Source organism: Mustela nigripes, chromosome 7, assembly GCF_022355385.1.
Source record: "Mustela nigripes isolate SB6536 chromosome 7, MUSNIG.SB6536, whole genome shotgun sequence".
In the NCBI taxonomy this organism is placed as follows: domain Eukaryota; kingdom Metazoa; phylum Chordata; class Mammalia; order Carnivora; family Mustelidae; genus Mustela; species Mustela nigripes.
In genome coordinates, this window is record NC_081563.1 from 119600305 (window position 1) to 119613886 (window position 13582).

The 13582-nt window shown below is 55.3% G+C and overlaps 1 protein-coding gene across 1 annotated transcript in view; it reads left to right on the forward strand.

Moving 5' to 3' along the window:
* Positions 1-13582, forward strand: part of VSTM2L (V-set and transmembrane domain containing 2 like) — a 34216-nt gene that overhangs the window by 18709 nt on the left and 1925 nt on the right. Inside the window, exons 2-3 of the mRNA XM_059407976.1 lie at positions 5211-5380; positions 6963-7013. Coding sequence (XP_059263959.1) covers positions 5211-5380; positions 6963-7013 — 221 coding nt within the window. The remainder of the gene's footprint in view (positions 1-5210; positions 5381-6962; positions 7014-13582) is intronic.

A 13582-nucleotide genomic window follows, 5' to 3' on the forward strand; every position in this document is an offset into this window, starting at 1 on the left:
TCCTGCCTCCTTTTTGAGCCTCATTTTCCTCATCTGTCGGATGGGGATTAGCAGATTAGAGAGTCTTAGAGATAGTGCCTGCATAGTGCTAGGCATGTAGTAGATGCTTCATAAATGGTATGGATTCTTTTTAAAAATAATGAGAAAGCTTCCTGGAGTTCCCTCCCCCTTGCCTTGGCTCACACCATTTCTTTTCTCCTTGCCTCCGCCTATCAGGATTCACCCATCTCAGGGCCCGGCTGACATGCTCCTCCTCCCCCAAGTAGCAGTGACCCCTCCCCTTCCCAGTGCCCAGGACACTGCTCTTAGTACATCACCTTCTCCCCCAGATTGTCTGAGCTGGTGGGGTTCTCGGATCTTCAGCACCCACCCCCATTGAACAGAGGAGCAAACTGAGGCTCAGAACAGGGGAGAGATACTCCCTAGACCACACGGCCCTTTCCGTTGGCAGAAAGAGGTTCAGTCCTCCATCCCTGGTTCCAGCCCTGTGGCCCGGATGCTCATTGGCATACGCCGCTTCTCCATCAGGGGCTCCTTGGGACAGGCCCGGGGACAGGGAGACTCGGGTTATGCCCTCAAATGCCTGGAACCTCATTCCCCACTTGTCTTGCAGACACGTCGCCCCTATTATCACTGATTTGGGAGACAACGGGATCCTGAGGGCCCTCCCCCATCCCAACTAAGCAGTTCCTAGCAGGATCTGAGGGGACCAGAGAGACCCTGGGACAAGAGTCTACTTTGGTGGGGGGAGGGAGCTGGTTTCTGCACACACAGATGACTCACCTGGCTCCAGAAGTCCTTGCAGCCAGATTTCTATCCTGCCTCCTCCCCAAAGCCCTTCCCCACTCTTGGCCCCAAACCATGTCCCCACCTGGAGCTGGGGTGGGTGGGCAGGGAGCACAGCACCTCCTTTGAGAAGTCTTCCCTGATTGCCTTAGGGGTGAAATGCCTCCTCTATGCTTTTTCCAAGTCTTTGTGTACCCCAGCCTGCCCCACAGGACCCTATAAGGCTGACCATCTTAGACTGTTACTTTTTAAGAAAGACCTCTGCAGCCAGACAGAGTTTAAATACCCCGGAAAGAACATGGCCGTGGGTGTCAGACAGGCCTGGGTTCAAATCCTAACTCCGCTGTGTGGTCTTGGAAGGGTCATTGCCCTGCACTGGGCCTTGGCTGCCTCTCTTGAGCAATGGGGACGTGTGATGGGGAGGAAGGATTCACCTGCCAACACGCGCCCCGCCCCTGTGACAGCTGAACACTGGGAATGTGGCTTGTTGAAATTGAGATGTACTGTAATCGTGTCCAATTCATGCTGGATTTCTAAGACTTAGAGCAAAAGCGAATGTAAAATATCTCATTAATCATTTCTATTACATGTCGAAATAATTTTTTTGATATCTTGGGTTAAATAAAATACATGATTAAAATTAATTTCATCTGTTTAAAAAAATTTCTTTTTAACTTTTTAAACGTGGCTACTAGAAAATGGCAATTTCTGCATGTGTCTGCAGTTCTGGGCTTGCGTTCTGGGCTGTTGGACAGCGCCCTCTAGAGGGCCATTACTGGGACAAGGGAGAGGACAGGTGCCCCCTGGGTGAAGGGGTCATCCCCCAAGTGTGTTTGAGAGTTAAAGGGCCTGGTGAAGGACTCAGGGCCTGGCACCTGACTTTGCTGTCCCCTGGCTGCTGTGTGATGCCAGGCCAGACCCCACCCCCTCTGAGCCTTTCTTGATACATCAGTAAAAAGAACCAGTGGTCTAGGATTGGGTTTTCAGTTTGGGGGTGCCCGTGGGCGGGGGAAGCTGAGCTAGGGTGGATGAAGGCCTGGCCCTTCTCCAGGTCCCCCGTTGGAGTTCCCACCCAGGGAAAGCCCATTTCTGCCCTTCCTGCCACCCAGGAGACCCTCCACATACCTGTTGGCCAGACATGCTTCCTCCACTCACACATCTCTAGGGGAGGAGAAGCGGGGGGTGGAGTCATACAGGCCCGGGTTCCAGGGCCGGCTCCGGCCTTCCTAATCTGTTGTCCTACAGCCCTGGACCCCTTTTACCCAGGTGCAGGAGGAAAAATGGTGAGCACATTCTGATTCCTGTGGCTCAGTAGTTGCACCTGGAGAAGGTCACAGCTGTGTCCCTCTCACTGTCCCTTAGCCAGCCAGGTCTCACAGTTGGCAGCTTTGGATCCAACTCTCCTCCTCCCCTCTTCACAAAGGCCACTGGGTCTGGATCAAAATTCAGCTGTTCCAGGAGAAGGGCCAAGCACTCACTGTGATCCCCTCTCAGTCCCTCCTGATGGCTCAGAGCCTCCATGGCCCCCTGCAGTCCTACCTGAGCTGGCAGGTTGGCATCAGGGAAGGTGTCGGGGGCTGGGCCTGGCCTAGGATGCTCAAGGTGGGGACCTGTTGGCTCTAGACCCTGCTCCACCACCGCCCAGTCTTATCTGTCCTTTTGTTCACCCGGCAAGTATTTACTGAGCACCTACTAGGTGCTAGGCAGTGTTCTAGGAGCTGAGGATATATCAGTGAATAAGGCAGGCTCAGGGACAGTCCCTTCTCCCAGGAGAGCAGACAATAAACACAAAAGAAGCGTTTTCACGGTGCTGTCTGGTACAGTAGCCATTACCTACAAGTGGCTATTTGTTTAACTTTAAATGAATTAAAATGAAATTAAATTTAAAATTCAGTTCCTCATCTGCACTAGCCACACTTCAGGTGCTCAGTAGACATGTGTGCCTGGTGGTTTCTGGATTAGCTCCGATATTGAGCATTTTCCTCATTGCAGAAAGTTTGTCAGACGGCACCAATAAAGTCTTAAAAGGGAACAGTAATTTGAAGCATGGGTTTGGGCGAGAGACGTAATGTACATGAGGTAGTTAGGGTACGCCTCCTTGAGGACGTGACGTCTGAGCAGAGTCCTGAAGCAGGGGAGGGTGGGAGCGATGTGGGAATCTGGGGTCGAGGGGAAAGTGTTCCAGCCAAAGGGAATACCAAGCAAGGGCAAAGGTCCTGAGGTAGGATCTCAACTGGAATGTTCAGAGAACAGCCAGGAAGCCATGGTGGCGGGAACAGAATAAGCAGAGGAAAAGCAGAAGCTGACACCAGAGGGGACGGACCCAAACATGGAAGCCCTTCCCTTTCATGGTAGACGCCGTAGGAGAGTTTTGAGGAAAGAAGGAGTCGGCATCGGTTTATGTTTTGCGGAGGTAACTCTCACTGACCAGTTGCAAAGATATTGTCTGGAGGACAGATGGCCGTGGGGAGGCCAGTGGGAGGCCACTGCGCTGCTATGGGCAGGAGGTGGCGTCCCCAGGGCTCCCTGCAGACTGAATGTAGGCTAGAAGGGAGGGTGAGGGGGGTCGAGGATGACTCTGGGGCCTGGGCACCCAGCGGGGAAAAGTGGGCATGGGCCGGTTTTGTCTCTTGCCCAGTGGGAATAAGGACAGTCCCAACTTTCAGATCGACTGCACGTGAGGGCACCTTGCACCTCACTGGGCTTGTGTTCAGTAGTTCAGCCATTCTCATTAAACAGGCTGTGTCCATGGGACGGTGGCCAGTCCTTCCCAGCCTCGCGGAATGTGGGAAGCCTCCAGAAAGCGCCTCATAAACCTTTAACCTCAGGGGTTAGGGACCTCACAAACTTTCTCTTAGCCCAGAAACCAGTTCCTGGAGTCAAGCTCCACATGGAAACCCCACGTGTAGAGCAGAAAAAGCAGAAGCTTCCCGACGGAGGTTCTTGTCCATCCTGATGCTTTCAAAGCCCTCAGAATCCTGGGGAGGGGTAGGAGGCAAGTGGCCCCCGGGGCAGGACCCCCACCTCCCAGCCCAGGGCCCCCTGTTCCTCCCGCCCCAAGCTGCTCGGGGAAGGGGACATACAGGGGGGACCCTTGGGACTGGCTGGGGGCACATCTGCCACTGGGGAGGACGGGCCCCCTGCAGGCTGAAGCATCCAGGAGGGGCCGGGGGTGGGAGCACTGATGGACACACATTCCCCGGGTGACCTGCATGTTGCCAGGCGTCTTTCGAGGGCGAGATAATCTCTCCTGAGAAGAGGAAAGAATTCTCATTACATCTCAGGACAATATTTGTTTGGAGAGAAGAGAGACAGAACATATGGCGGGGAGGGGTACGGGCCACATTAAATGGGGATTTGTTTTCTCATTTACCTGGTGGTGTGTGGGGGGGGGGGGGGGGGCGGGGCTCCTGCTAGGTCATTGGGTGGGGGGTAGGGGGGACCACCTGCCTCGGAATTTTCCTGGGGAGCTGGGCCTTGTGGAGGACAGGAGGCAGATGTGGCTCCCAGCGCACTCTGGGGGCCCTCAGAGGATGGAGAATGTTCAATCTAGTCACGGAGAGCCTGCTGGGTGCTGGGAACTGCACAGCCCCAAACCCTCCAGGTCCCTGTTCTCACGGAGCTCAGCAGGCAGTGCATGCAGTGAACAGATATATGGTCTGATGGGGGGTGGTGCCAGGAGGTCGGGTGAGGGGGTTCCTGCTCTGGGTGGTCAAAGACAAAAGGGGTCATGTTAGAGCCCTGAGTGACTTGAAGGAGCCAGCTGGGCAAAGAGAGACCAAGGATAGAGCATCCCAGCACTGGGCACAGTCAGGGCAAAAGTGAGGGGAAAGCGAGGCATGCCCACAGGACAGAGAGGAGAGCACGGGGCAGTGGGCAGGCCCCGAACCCCAGCCTGGTGGGCTTTATCCCAGGGGCAGTGGGGAGTTAGAGCAGGTTCTGAGCAGGGGTTTCCCCTGGTCTGACTTGGTTTTACAAAAATTGCGGCACTGGCTCCTGGGCCCTCGGGTTGAGAAGAATCTGGAAGGGAGACCAGTGGGGGTGACTAGAAAAATCTGGAAGAATCGATGAAAACCACAGCCTCCTCCGAGGTCTCCTTGCTCCCGCCTTCCAACCCAGCCCTGCCCTGATCCCTCACTGCCCTGCGTGGGTCTCCCGTGGCATCCACAGACTCCGGGATAGAGACCCAGCTCATGTGGGACCCTCAGGGCCCTGGACCTGCCCCGTCGTACCCATGTCTTGCCAGCTGCTATCGCACAACCCTTGTCCGGCCTCGCCGAGCTCCTCCAGGGGCCCCTCGTGAAGCCGGGCCGTTCCCACTCCCAGCCGGCTGCTCCCACCCTCTCCCCGAACAGCCAGCCCAGCGCCGACGGGCCTTGCTGTTTCCTGAGCCCCAGCCACTCCTCACCCCCTTCTCCACACAGCCCTGTTCACAGAGACGCCCCACGACATGACGGCGCGGACGGGCGAGGACGTGGAGATGGCCTGCTCCTTCCGCGGCAGCGGCTCGCCCTCCTACTCGCTGGAGATCCAGTGGTGGTACGTGCGGAGCCACAGGGACTGGACGGACAAGCAGGCATGGGCCTCGAACCAGGTACAGCCCCTGGGGAGACCCCTGAGCGGGGCTGGGACCACCCTGGCCTCCAGGGTGCGGACGTTTTGCTGCGCTCTGAGCAGGAGGCAGAACTAGGCTGAACACTCAGGGTGGCGGCGGCATGGAGGGCCCTGCAAAGAGCACAGAGGCCCTCCCATCAGTGTACAGGTGGGGAAACTGAGGCCAAGGGTTCCGGGCACAGCAGGCACCCCCATCATTGCACACGCCCTCCCTGGAGCGGATGTTATTGGTGCCAGGTGCACACGCCTGCCACCAACCCCACGACCGACCCCTAGCCCTGCCACTCTGCCTCAGAATCTTCTCTGGGTGACAGAGCCCGCTGGCCTGCAAGGCAGCCCAGCAATGACTGACGGAGCTGGAGGCCGCATCCCCCAGCGGCCTCGCCCGAAGCCGGGGTGACAAGAGAGTTCTACATTCTCTCCCTCGGTGGGGGAGGGTGAAGGAAACTGTGGGAATCCGTCCTGGCTGCCCACGGTGGTCCCAGCTGGATAACACGCACACTACTGACTTCCTTCCGCCCACTCCCCTCCTGATGCTCCCTGGGGTCCCCTCCTGGGGAGACCAGTTGCACTTGAATCTTTGTCACAAGGTCTGCTTCTGGGGGAACCCAAACAAAGTCCCTTCCATTCTTACACGGGGGTAAATGCAGATAATGAACGAGCACGTGCCTATCTGCCCGCTCGCTCCCCGACGAGCACGGACATTCGCACACCTGCATGCGCACACATGGGCGTGCTCACATATGCTTGCGTGTTCATGAAATAGCCTCTATTTGTTCACAAATACATATTAAAGATTTTTATGTATGCCTGTATTAGAGAGAGAGAGAGAGAGAGCACACAAGCAGGGGGAGCAGCAGGCAGAAGGAGAGGCAGGCTTCCCACTGAGCAGGGAGCCCGATGCGGGGCTTGATCCCAGGACCCTGAGACCATGACCTGAGCCGAAGGCAGAGGCTTAACCCACTGAGCCACCCAGGTGCCCCTCACAAATACCTATTAAACTCTGTCTTGCTCCTGGGGGCTGTCGACTCTCCAACACTCTCAGTCTGCCTCACGGGGCTCAGAGGACTAGGCAGATTGGGAGGGTGGGGGTCCAAGGAAGCCCGGAGGCAGAGAGCCTGTGGGTTTTCTGCAGTTGGCTGCTTGGGCGGTCGGACTGCAGGGAGTAGTGTGTGAGCAGGACACTGTTGGGATTTGCCACAAACACACGACCACGGGTATGATACACCTAGGAACGAACACGTTCACAGACAGAGACCCAAGTGTAGAGACAGACATTCCAACAGACTCAGAAGGCAGATTCACTCACCCCCACAGATCCCCACCTATCTAAATGCACAGCACACGTAGCTTTACAGGGACCCTCTGCATCGTCCTTGGCTCACACTCACCCCCCACGCCCACCCCGAGGTGACACAGAGCCGAGGCATGCCCAACTCCGGACCCCCTGAGCATCGCTCGTCCTCCTGGAAGCTACAATCTTAGCTATTGTCCGTGCTCCCGCCCCATGATGCTAACGCCTTGTCTCTGCTCTCTCTGCCCCTCCTGCTCCCTCCCGACAGCTAAAAGCATCTCAGCAGGAAGACACAGGGAAGGACGCCACCAAAATAAGTGTGAGTTTTGGTAATGACTTCTTGCAAGGGCTCTAATGGAGGACACAGCTGTAATTTAAAAAAAAAAAAAAAAAAGGGTCCAGTTCAGCTGGGAGCTTGGGTGTGAAGATGGAGAAGAAAAAAGAAAGGGGGGAAAAACCAGCTTCGTTCTGTTTTTTAAAAGATGCAGATTTTTCATGTTCATTGAATGACAGGCATAAAAAATGACAGGGGGAGAGAAGACACATTCTCTCCTGTCACGACCAAGGCTGTGGGTGGCCCGGATGCTTTGTGGCTCTGTCAGCAGCATTTTTAATTTGGGGAACCAACAGGGTCTAATGGGACCAAGCTGACTTTTTTTGGCCCATCATGATTGACTGGGGTCATGTCACGGTCACTTGGGTCATGTGGCTCCCAGGGCTGAGATGGGACATGAGGTTCTCCTGGGGCTGAGAACTACAACTGAAGGATTTTGGGATTGGCCAGGTCTTCTACATGCACTTGTTTTATCATTGCTACAACTCTGTAGGGAACAGCTAAGCATTCACCCATTTTATAGGTAGGGCAACTGAGGCTTAGAGGGCTCAAAGATTTGCCATGATGTGTCTGAGCTACCTGTCTTCAGGGCTTGAGCTCCTTGTCCCTAGACTCTGCTGGGGCCTCATGTGGGAACCCAGGGGGCTCAGGGAGCGCCAGTTTTTGTGCAGGAGGACTGGATCGGTGCATGGGGTATCAGGTCCGCCAGGTCGCTAGTAAGTCCACTAACAACATCAGAAATGCAGGTGTCCACAGGGGTATGAGTGAGTATGGGGCAGGGAGTGACCTCCAAATTCACTCTTCTCTGCTGATTCTTCCACAATTTTTCAAGGGTTTGTGGGGGAGCTCCGGACCCCAAGGCCAGTGAGACACAGATGTTCAGAAGAGCCTTGCCGCAGAGCAGAAGTCACAGCGCAAAGACCGAGCCCCAGCAGGCAAAGGGGGTTCCGTGCTGGGTAGTGAAGATGGGAGAACTGAGGCAGGGAGGCTCCTACAACCATCCGAACAGGAGGTGGGCAGACTAGAGAACAAGGGCCTTTACAGCAACTTTTGTGCAGTCTGCCCAAGGCCCTTCCCAGCTGGGGTCTGGAAATTCCAGCCACTTCCAGATTAGGACAGCTGCAGTTCCCCCTACACCCCTGCCCCTTACCCTCTGCCAAGGGCACAGCCATCGGCAATACCCCCTTCCTTGCCCAGACACCCAGCGGTTAAGCCTGGGTGGGTAGAGGTCTGTGTATACATTAACACGCCTGCAGCTCTCTCCCCTGGGATTTTGTTTGGGGTTTAAGGAGTGTCTCAGGCAAAGGGAAGAATAATCTAATGGACTTAGAGGATTAGAATTCGAGGCTGCTAGGCCCCACGTGAGGGGAATGCGAAGATGCTAATTAGTTAAATAAAATAAATGTGCTCGCGTGATGGTGCAATCACTCTCGACCCGCAGCCCCCACAATTCCTGCTCCAGCTGGGGCTCCGGGGGTCTGGGGAGGAAACTCACACACAGGCATCGGCTACCTCCTTGTCCAGACAGTGTCACACACACGGCAGTTCTTAAATACACAGACGTGGAGTCTGCCGACACCTGGAAACAGATGCACAGCCCGGTTTCCTGCAGGCTAGAAGGTTCAGACTTTACTCCATGGCCTTCAAGGCTCTGCTCAACTCGTTCTGCTTGCCCACTGGGCTGTCTCATCTTGCTTGACCTAACTCCCTCTCCCCTCCCAGCTCTGGCTGCTTTGCCACCATCCCATTCCTGCCCACCTCCTGGCCTTTGCACGGGCAATTCCTCCACCCAGAAAACTGTCCCCCTCTCTTCCTTCAGAGCTCAGCTCAGGATGCCTCCCTTAACCCTGTGGCTCAGCCGGCATCCCATTTCTGTCCTGGCTGCATTTCTATCTGCAATCATCCATGTGTGAATTTGTTTTATATCCGTCCCCTGTCACCCCCAGACTCCGTGGGGCCAGGACTGGACCTGCCTGAGTAATTGTTACATTTCCAGAGCCTAGTACAGCATCTGGGACATAGTAGGTGCCCAATAAATAACTGAATGACTGTCAGGCACCCAGGCCAACAGTGGTATAAACCCAGACACAGATTTTGGTATGCAGACTTGCCAACACGCCATGCATCTATGCCTGTATGCGTATGTATACAGGTGACTTGAAGGCACAAGGTGGCTCATGGGGAGAGCCTAGAACCCAGGCCCTGTATCTGGAGGATCCAGCTGAGCCAGGCAGGAATTTGGCCCCATAACTCCTTGTCTTCTAAAAGTCCTGATAACGATGGACAGCTCCTGATTTTAAACTGTTGGGACCTACTTTGAAAATCACCATGGGAGCTGAGCTCATGTCACGTACTAGCGAGGTGTCCTGGGTGCCGTGGGACCTCAGGCTCTGGGGGAGGAAATACCTTCCACTTCCCAGAGCCTGGTATAGGAGGGCTCTGTGGCCTGTTGGGGCTGCAGCGGTAACCCTGGGAAGGATCCGAGTCAGCAGTGCTGAGGACACAGTGGGGCCGGCACCTCGCATCCCTGTACCGAGATCACCTTGTACCCTGGGAAGTCCTAGAGATCAGCTATCTGAATGACAGTGGTTATTAGAGTGAAAACTTCTTATGAAACTTCTATGTGTAAAGATCTGTCTGGCTGTCATGGAGAGCAGATCAGAAGGGACCACGGTGGCTTTAGGGAGCCTGGGAGGAGGCTGGGATGATGAGCAGATGGGAGAAGCTGGGTCCCTAGTCGGTGCAAGGGGGCTGGACTCTGGAGGGGAAGAGAGGGGCCCGGTGGTGGTGAGAAGGAAGAGCGCGGAATTCTGGATCAGACTGTGCCAGCGTGCACAAGGAGCAAGGGCAGAGATGACTTGGAAGGGTCTGGCTGGAGTGGGTGAGGCCTCCTGGGGTGCAGATTCAGAGGGACCCTGAGCTGGATTGTGAACACATGGTGTGGGGCAGGGAGGGCTGGTGGAAGTGTCTGGAAGCTGCTGATGGAGGCCTGGGAGTGGCAGAGCTCAGAGCAGGTCCTGGCCTGGGGCAGGGACCATCCTTCCCTGTCTCTCGCAGTCTCAGCCATAAGGCCACATGTCAAAGAGGTCTGACCCCACGAACATATATCAGCATGACTTATTCCTTCCAGCCTGGCTCTGGAAAGACCCCAACCTTGAGGGCCCCGGGGTGCCCCTGCCATGCCCAGAAAGGCCCGGGTCCAGGATGAGCAGGGAGGAGGCTGGGCTTGGTCACGGCATGGACTCGCCGTGTCTCTTTCAGCATAATTAGGTGCTTAATTACACGCGAAGGCCTGTCGATGCCTGTGCCCAGGTGATTATGATTTAAAGCCAGACCTCGGTGCGGGGTCTCCTCTCCTCCTGGCCTCTCCGGTCTTCCTGGACAGCTGGGCCATAGAGTTTTCCACGCAGTGTGTGAATGAGGAAATCCAAGAGGCTGCTCCTTTCCCATCCAAGAAGCTGGCGTAGGATGCCGCCCTCCCACTGAATATGCCTCTGAGGATGGGCCGGGCTCCCCCAAGACAAGGAAGGCTGGGGAGCTGGGGAAGGAGGTAGGAGGGAGTGAAAGGTAGCCCTGTGGTTTATTGGTCATGGGAGGTGCCCCAGATATCTTTGTCCCCAGCTGGGTAGCCTTGGGCCCAGTACTTTACCTCTCTGAGCCTCAGTTTCCTGACCCACCATACAAAGGGTATCCTGGCAGGGCCTATAACACAGGGTGATTGCAGGACTTAAAAAAGATGTATGAAGCTTTTAGCCCATTACCTCTCCGCGATCGAGGGCTCGGTAAACACCGGCTGCCTGTGTTGCTGTTACGGCTGCTGTGGGTTTTTTCTTTGCCTTCTCGATGGTGCTTCAGGGGATAGACACCAGGGCCGGAGAGAGCCGTGTCTCATGCTTGACTCTTCCCGAAGTACCGGTTCAGCGTGGGGTCTGGCTCTCTGTGAGTCCATGCAGCGTTGCTGGGGTCTGGCTGATTCCCAGCAGTGACCCAGCACCCAGCTTAGAGCGGGCGTCTGCTGAATGTCCACCACGTGCAGGAAGAACGCATCCGGGGAGCCTGGGTGCTGATGACTAGTCAGGCCAGACACAGCCTCCCAGCTCCCTCCCTGACTCCCTCCTCCCCTCTCCTGAGGGCCACCTTGTCTGCTGGTGAGGGGGCAACAGGGTCAGGGGGTGGGGGTGGGGTGCAGACTGTCAGGGGAGGGCCTCGCCTGGGGTCTGGAGCAGGAGGGGTGGGCTGCGTCTGGTGCTCCCTCCCTAGCAGCGGCTTCTCCCAGTGCTTCGCATTATTACTCCATTAGCGCCTTGTAGGGTTGACAAATGAAGGATAATTAATATCCGTGAGGGAAACAGATGTTGAGGTAATTCGCTCCCCGCTGTGCATTTGCAACAGCATCTCCTAACTCGCCTGAGAGCATGGCAGGGCCACGGGGCCTCCCTGTGCCCTTGGTCAGAGGTGATGGAATCAGCAGGGCCTGTGGCCTCCAGCCGGGCCAATCCCATGGCTGGGCAGGGGAGGCTGGTCCTCCTTAGCCCCACGCCGAGAGGGGCGGCTGGGGGGAGCCTCCCGCTGCTTCCTTCCGGGAGCTCTGCCTGTGTCCCACCTCATGCCTCCTGCTCCACCAGAAGCCCACAGTTTTTCTGCTTCGTGGAAGTGATGGCCAGCTGGAGGTCTCAGACGGGCAGGCTCCTTGCCGCTGCTCACCTACTTTTCCTCTTCCCTTCTGGAGCCTGGGACATGCCTCCTCTGACCCTGCCAGCCTGGGTGACCAGGGATGAACCGGTCATACTATTTGGAGGCATAGCATGCATGGAGTCAGGCCTGGGTTTAGTTCCCAGCTCTGCCCTTCGCTGACTCACTGCCCGCAGGAAGCCTCTCCTCTTTTCCGAGACTTCATTTCCTCATCTGTAAAGTGGGTATAGTCATGTGTACGTGACCTCAAGTTAGAAAGCACGATATCTGGGTACCACTTCACATGGAAGGAGAAGGACCTAGAGGGAATCTACTCATTCAACAAATGTTGTCGCTGTCATTTATAGGGCACAAGGCCCTGGAGGGTCACTGAGATGAACAAAATTGATATCTTCCCTGCCTTCATGGTGTTTATAGTTTGGCCAGGGAGAGAAACAAAAAGCAAGTCGACAGACAAGACAATTGGTTCTCAAACTGTAATGACTGCTATGAAGAAGTTAAACAGGGGGTTGTGATGGAGGGCTTCTTGGAGGAGGTGATGTTGAAAATGAACAGGAGTCAAACAGGTGAAGACAGGTGGGGAAGAGCACCAGGGCAGAGAGACCAGCACGCGCAAAGGTCATGAGATCAGAAAGAGCTTGGCGTTTGGAGGAGTTGAAAGAAGCCCGGAGGTCCGAGCAGGTCAGTGAGATATTGTAAGTCAAGTGTGCATGTGCCCCGCACTGCAGATGTGAAGACTGTCCTCTTTTGCATCCCGGCCTCTTCATGGCAAGGGTGACCTGCAGGGACCAACCCTCCGAGACCTGGGGCTTGCGGCAAGAATCCGACAGCTGATTTTCTATGCCCGCCCCCCACTCAGGGCTGGGGCTGGAGGGCTGACACCCAGTCAGCTCCAGCCTGGGCCTGGAAAGCCTACAGTAATGCCAGGTGGGGAGGCAGGTGGTGAGGTCAGGGACATGGGCTTGGGGACCGATCTCCCCATTCTGTGTGGGCAGGGCATGGGCTGCAGGAGGCGGGGGCGGGGGGTCTCCTTTCAGTGGCAAATAAGAAGGGGCCAGGGAAGGATGGAAGCCTCTTCCCACCTTTCCTCTCCAGGCCCACCACCTCCCTTCCCACTTTCTAACTTCCTACGTTGAATTGCGGACTCACAGGAAGTTACAATGATAGATCACAGAGTCCCCTGTGCCCTTCCCCGGGCTTCCCCAGCCATGTATCTTATAAAACTGGCCAATTGCCTCTTCTCTTTTCATTGAAGAAAAACTTTTAGCATTATAATCACTGCAGGTTTGTTCTTAAGAGCTCTGATCTGGAAACCACCCACACGTGCCCACCCAGGTGGCTGGATAAACAAATTGTGGGCTATTTCTCCGATGGAATATTACTCAGCATTGAAAAAGCACAGAGTTTTGGGCAAACAACACGGAGCAGCCTCACTAATATTCCCTTTTGAGAAAGTGGCCACAAACAAAAGAGTTCAAGAACAGACCCAACTAGTCTGGAGTGACAAAAGTCAGGGTGGGTGGGGTGTTGATGAGGAAGAGCCACAAGGGTGGGCTCTAGAAGGTTCTGAGTGTCCCATGCTTTGCTTTGGGCAGCGGTCCCACAGGTGTGCATGGATACAATTCCATCAAACTCTATGTTCTTTACTGCCTCCAAGGTATATTTCAGTTTTAAAATAAAAATGTAAAAACCTAATCAAATAAATAAAGAAGCAAAGAGCCAAAGTACAAAGACAACTAGCACAGACACTCTTGATCCCTGAGAACGGTGTGAGGTTATTAGCATGCTGATATGTTTGCGGTCAGCCTTCTTTTTTGTGTGTTTTGTGTTTGAGGCAGTAGGACCTTTCACACAAAGCTGAG